Source organism: Nipponia nippon, unplaced genomic scaffold (assembly GCF_047370975.1).
Source record: "Nipponia nippon isolate SJK-2023a ecotype South Korea unplaced genomic scaffold, ASM4737097v1 scaffold_1, whole genome shotgun sequence".
Lineage (NCBI taxonomy): Eukaryota > Metazoa > Chordata > Aves > Pelecaniformes > Threskiornithidae > Nipponia > Nipponia nippon.
Window position 1 is genome coordinate 130,129,035 of NW_028262290.1, and position 5,005 is coordinate 130,134,039.

Sequence of the window (5,005 nt, forward strand, 5' to 3'; positions counted from 1 at the left end):
AAAGAAATACTCCTCAAGAAGGAAGAGGGACCAGTGTGAAGGACACATAGAAATGCAAAGATTAGGGGTGAGGAAGGAAACACAGAACCCAATGCATGAATTAAATAAAAAAAAAAAAAAGAAGAAAAGGAAGAAAGGAGATGCAGCAAGGAAAAGTCAATGAGAGAAGTGAAGGCTGAAGTACAAAGGAAGGGAAATCGCCTTTGCTCCAATTTACAGACTGGTGATTGTCTGAAGGAGTTGTGCTCCCTGTCACCTAATCTCTTCCCTTGGCGGCTTGTTAGCGTTTGGCACGGGGTCTCTGCTCACAGAGCATTATACATTCGATATTCAAAAACCCTCCTTACATATACATCACTTGCTAATTTCGTCAGTGTGGGCACATTTCAGCGACTGATAATAGGACATTGTTATTTAAAGGACAAATAGCTCTGACCCATAAAGAGGCAGGAGCTCGTATTTTTTCCCTCCCAATTCCAGTCTGCCTCTTAAAAATAAAAGTTGGAATGAAAGAGGAGACGAAATGCTGGATTTCTGCTCGAAACGAAGGAGGAGACAAGGGAGAGTAAAGAATGCAATTAAACCACGAAAGTAATGTACAGAATGTCAGTTTTTCTTTATGGTAAAGCATTGTTTTTCTCTATAGAGATAACTGGATAATACTGTTGAGTTGCCATCCAGAAACCTTTTGTTTTTGCTGTTTGCTCGTTGTTCTTATTTTCTGAACACTCTGGTAGGTTACATCTTTGCTTTCTTCATGCGCACAAGCCATTTCGTTATCAAGATAATGTTTCTTTCAAGTGTTTCAGATTTTCCTTCTCTGTTTCGTAGGTTTGTGCATAACGTTTGTTGCTGTGACCCGCAGAAGCCCCAGCCCTTGGTAAGAAGTCTATCCATGGAAAAGAAAGTCCCAGCTCATTTCTATAGGTTACCGAAGTGTATTTCATTCGGGTTGGTTTTCTTCCTCTTCCGTGCCTCAAATCCTTCTCAGAGATTAATCACTAGTCATTTCTTTCCTTCTTCTTCCCCTCCCTCCCCCCCCCCTCCGCTTTGGAATGTAAATCCTTTACAGACTGAGCTATTTTTAGTCTTTTTTTCCGTAGGTGTCCACGTCTGGGGAGAGAACACGATTAAATAAACATCGGGTGTAGGTACATTAACTCGAAGGGAAGCCCGGGAAAGGGGCGAGTTTTTAATAACCCTGAGAGGAGCGTTTATCTCGTTAAAGGTACTTCTTCTCGCTGGTCCATGGAAACTGAGGTGGCTTTGCTCAGCACAGAGGGCGTGAAAGTGAGGAAAGAGTCAGTCCTGGTTGTGGCCGAACAGGTAAAGTCTGATCCGGAGGGTCTCTGCGCCAGCCCGTTGGACTGGCCGCTGTGGCAAGCCAGGCAGGAGCAGGGGTTGCCCCCGGCGCTGCTGAGTCCATGAGTCGGGGCAGGGTAGAGAGAGGGATGCCTGAAGGCGCAGAGCAGTTCTGGTCTCGGGTAGGGGTGGGAGAGGACCCTGAAGGTGTCCAGCGGCCTCAGGGGGGTACTGAAGGGGGTGGCGGCAGAGGCCGATGTGGCTCCGATGCCCATGTGGGAGTAGTAGGGCAGGGGCAGGTGGGACGGGAACGGGTAGGGCAAATTGCCGGTGGCCGCTGCGTGGCTCATCATGTAGGTATAGAACGCCGGGTCGGCCGGGTGAGGCCAGGTCATGGCCAGGCGCTGCCGCTTGTCCTTCATCCTGCGGTTCTGGAACCAAACCTGCAGGGAGAGAGGGAGGCGAGAGCCGTCACCCGCCGCCGCCCCGCTCCGCCCGGCCGCCGGCCCCGGCCCCGGCCCCGGCCCCGGCCCCGGCCCCGGGCCGGTGCGGGCGGGCTCGGGTCTGCCGGCGAGGGGAGAGCGGCTCCAGCTCTCGCTCCCAGAGGGAGTTGTCATCACGTACGGAGGGATCGGCTAAGCCCCTATAAATCTACAGGGAGACCCAGTGGAGCAGCCCTTCTAGGGTGCTTGGTTGCCTTTCTTCTTGCTAGGGCTTGTCCTGCTGAAGCCCCCGGCCCCGGGCGAGCCCGGCAGCTCTGTCTCCTTGCTGCCCTTTTGCAGCCAGAACTACCTGGGCTTGCTGTTAGCGGTATTATTTTCACGTGCAAACGTTGTTGAAAAGGCAAAGCAAAGGGAGAGCAAAACAAGAGCTGCTACTGGCTTCTTCTTCCCTCCCCCAAGAGCTGAGCGAGGTTTGGACTGGATTGAAGGGAGGATTAAAAATAATCTGCTAGGGAGAGGCCGGATTAGCGGTGCTGGCTGGGATGGCTCCGGGAGCCATATCCCCTCTCCCGCGTTGCTGCTTGCTGCAGGGTGCGAGTAGGGCCAGGAAAGGGGCGGGAGCGGGGAGGGGGGCAGAGGGAGGGTTGTGCTGGCGAAGTGCTTTCCCGAGTTTTGCAAGGAAGTTTGGCCATATAGATTTATATCGTGCTAATTGGAAACATGTCCGAGCTGTGCGTACCTTGATGGTGGTTTCTGGCAGATTTAGAGCAGCCGCCAGTTCACATCTCCGGGGCCTGGACACGTAGTTTTCCCGGTAAAACTCCTTCTCCAGCCGGGCGATCTGCTCGCGGGTGAAGGCGGTGCGGTAGCGGCGCATCTGGTCGCTGGCGCTGCAGGCCAGCGAGCCCTGGGAGCCGCCGCTGCCTCCGCTGCCCTTGGGGTGATCCCCCCCGCCGCTGGGGCTGCCGGCCAGCGCCTCGGAGCACGGCCCTGCGTGGGGAGCCCGGAGCAGAGGGACACACGCTCGGAGGCGGGCGGGCACGGAGAGATGCTCGCCGATCGCCTCCCCAGCGAGCTCCCGTCTCCCCCCCATCCCTCCCCATTCGCCTTTTCTGTGCCTGCCCGGGTGCACTGGGGATGCTGGGGAGACATCCAAGAGGGACCGGGGAAGAGGGAGAAGGGGATGCAACAGCGATTAAGGGTTTGACGGGTGCTTATTCACTCTGGCTGGAAGGCTACCTGCTCCCACCATCACACACAAACACACACACACCGCCCTGGGAGTGTCTGCTCGGTGCCCCCCCCGCTCGCTTCCCGCACTGTGAAGCCGGAGGCGGCCGCCGCAGCAGCCCCCGACCCTGAGCGGCTCGGCAAGGCAGGTGTGCCCGCCGCCCCAGCCCCACGGCTCCGCCGCCCCTTCCTCCAGCCCAGCAAGGGCCCAGGAGCGGAGCAGCCGGCAGGCAGGGACCCTGCTCCCTTCCAGGGGGAGGTGAGGCCTCGGTGAGGCCTCAGGGACTCTCCTCTCAGCCTCCAAAGCCCAGGATGGGATATTTTCAACGAGCCTCTAAGGGACGAGAGAGGCCAGGCAGCGCTCTCCGCGCTTCCCGGCTTCTTCTTGAAGTGATGGAGGAATGGGGAGGGGGGAGAAGTGGGTTGTTGTCGGGGTAGGGGGGGGCTCTGCGGGGCTGGGAAGGTGGGAATAAGGAGTGGGGGCAGGGGGAAAAGGGGCCTGGCCGCTGCGTTTGCTTTCAAATGCAACTCTCCCTCATTGTGCCCGAGACCAAAGGCAATTAATTCATTGGGACCATTTCCGAGCTGGCGCCACCGAGACATAGAAGTGACAAGGTAATTTGGACCTCTCCTCTTTTTTTTTCCCCCCTCTTTTTTTTTTTTTTTTTTTTTAACCCAACGTGCAAACAAGGACCTCGCTGCCGCACTTGGGGCAGGCAGGAGTCGGCGAGCGATTTTACGGTCTTTATGGGCGCTTCCGCACTCGCCCGGGCACATTTCACCCTGCAAAACCACAAACAGCTCTCGGCCAGAAAACCCGTTTGATCTTGCTCCCCCCCTCAACACACACAAAAAACCCCGCCGGTGAGGAGGCTCGGAAGGGATTTCCTGGAGCATGCACTGTCCAGGCGCTGGGGAAGAATAAAAAAAATAAAAAAGATGGAGGCGAGAGGGTGGGTGGTGGTCTTGGCCAAGGGGGTCCTACGAGACAAGCTGTAGACCTGATGCATCCACGGCGGGAAGCCTGGCTCCCCTCCAGGGACGCGGGGGCTGCCCGGTGTCGTGTCCTCTGATTCCCAAACAAGCCTCCCCGTGGCAGGGAGCTGAGGAATCAGTCAGGAAAGGAGATCCCCCACACACTCCCCCCGACTTCGCTGCCCCTCGCTCAGCTGGCGAGGGGAAGACCCCCTCCGGCAGCCCCGGCGCCCCCCCCCCCAGTGCTGCCCCCCAGCCCCGGAGCGGGCGGGGAGCCGGAGGCATGGGAAGGAGTTGGGTACCTTTGCTGTGCTGGTACTCGGCGCTCCCCGTGGCGCAGTCCGGGGTGCAGCTCACCTCGATTTCCTCATAGAAATCCGACTCGGTGTCCGAGCTGCTCTGCTGCCCTTTGCTGGAGGGGGGCTCCGGGGCGGGGGGCTGCTGTCCGGCCGAAAGCAGTGCTGCCGCCGCCGAGCGGCTCTCCGGCACCGTCCCTGTCCCTGGCAGCACCTCCACCTCCTCTTCGTCTTCTCCTCCGCCACCTCCTCCTCCTCCTCCTCCTCTCTCCCGGGACGACAAGGGGCCAGGTCTGGGGCTGAGGCAGTTCCGATGGATCATCTTCTCCTGCGGCTCCGGAGCGGGGCTCCCCACTGCTTCGGACAAATTAGGCACCCTCTTGCCAACTAGAGCGCCAAGTTGTGTCCCTTCCAGAAACATCACCATCTCCTTCCTGGTTTCCATTGTGGCTTTCCTTAAGGGAGGGGGGAAAAAAAATCCAGATCTCTTCCCCCCTCCCTCCCGCTCCCGCCCCAGCCCTGTGCAAACCCAGCAGCCCTCTCCTGCCAATGCAGAGGTGCAAGCGGTGAGATAGGGTGACCTTGTGATGCGAGCGCTACACTCTGCTGTGCTGCTCTGGGAGGGATCACCATTGCCCTCTTCTTTCTAAGCTGTCATCCTCAATGGTGCAGTCGTCATTACAGTACCACCGGTGACGCCACACATTGATTGCCAGTGGATAAATAGAAACGTCTGCCATGGGGAAGATGAAAGGAAGA

General features: G+C 57.6%; 1 protein-coding gene across 1 annotated transcript; it reads right to left on the reverse strand.

Annotated features, from left to right (window-relative positions):
• Window positions 1-1,214: 1,214 nt before the first annotated feature.
• On the reverse strand, window positions 1,215-4,691 carry EVX1 (even-skipped homeobox 1). The gene is made up of 3 exons (XM_009466487.1): window positions 4,253-4,691; window positions 2,485-2,735; window positions 1,215-1,745 (listed from the first exon to the last, which is right to left on the reverse strand). The coding sequence occupies exons 1-3, from the start codon at window positions 4,689-4,691 to the stop codon at window positions 1,215-1,217; spliced, it is 1,221 nt and encodes a 406-aa protein (XP_009464762.1).
• Window positions 4,692-5,005: the final 314 nt, after the last annotated feature.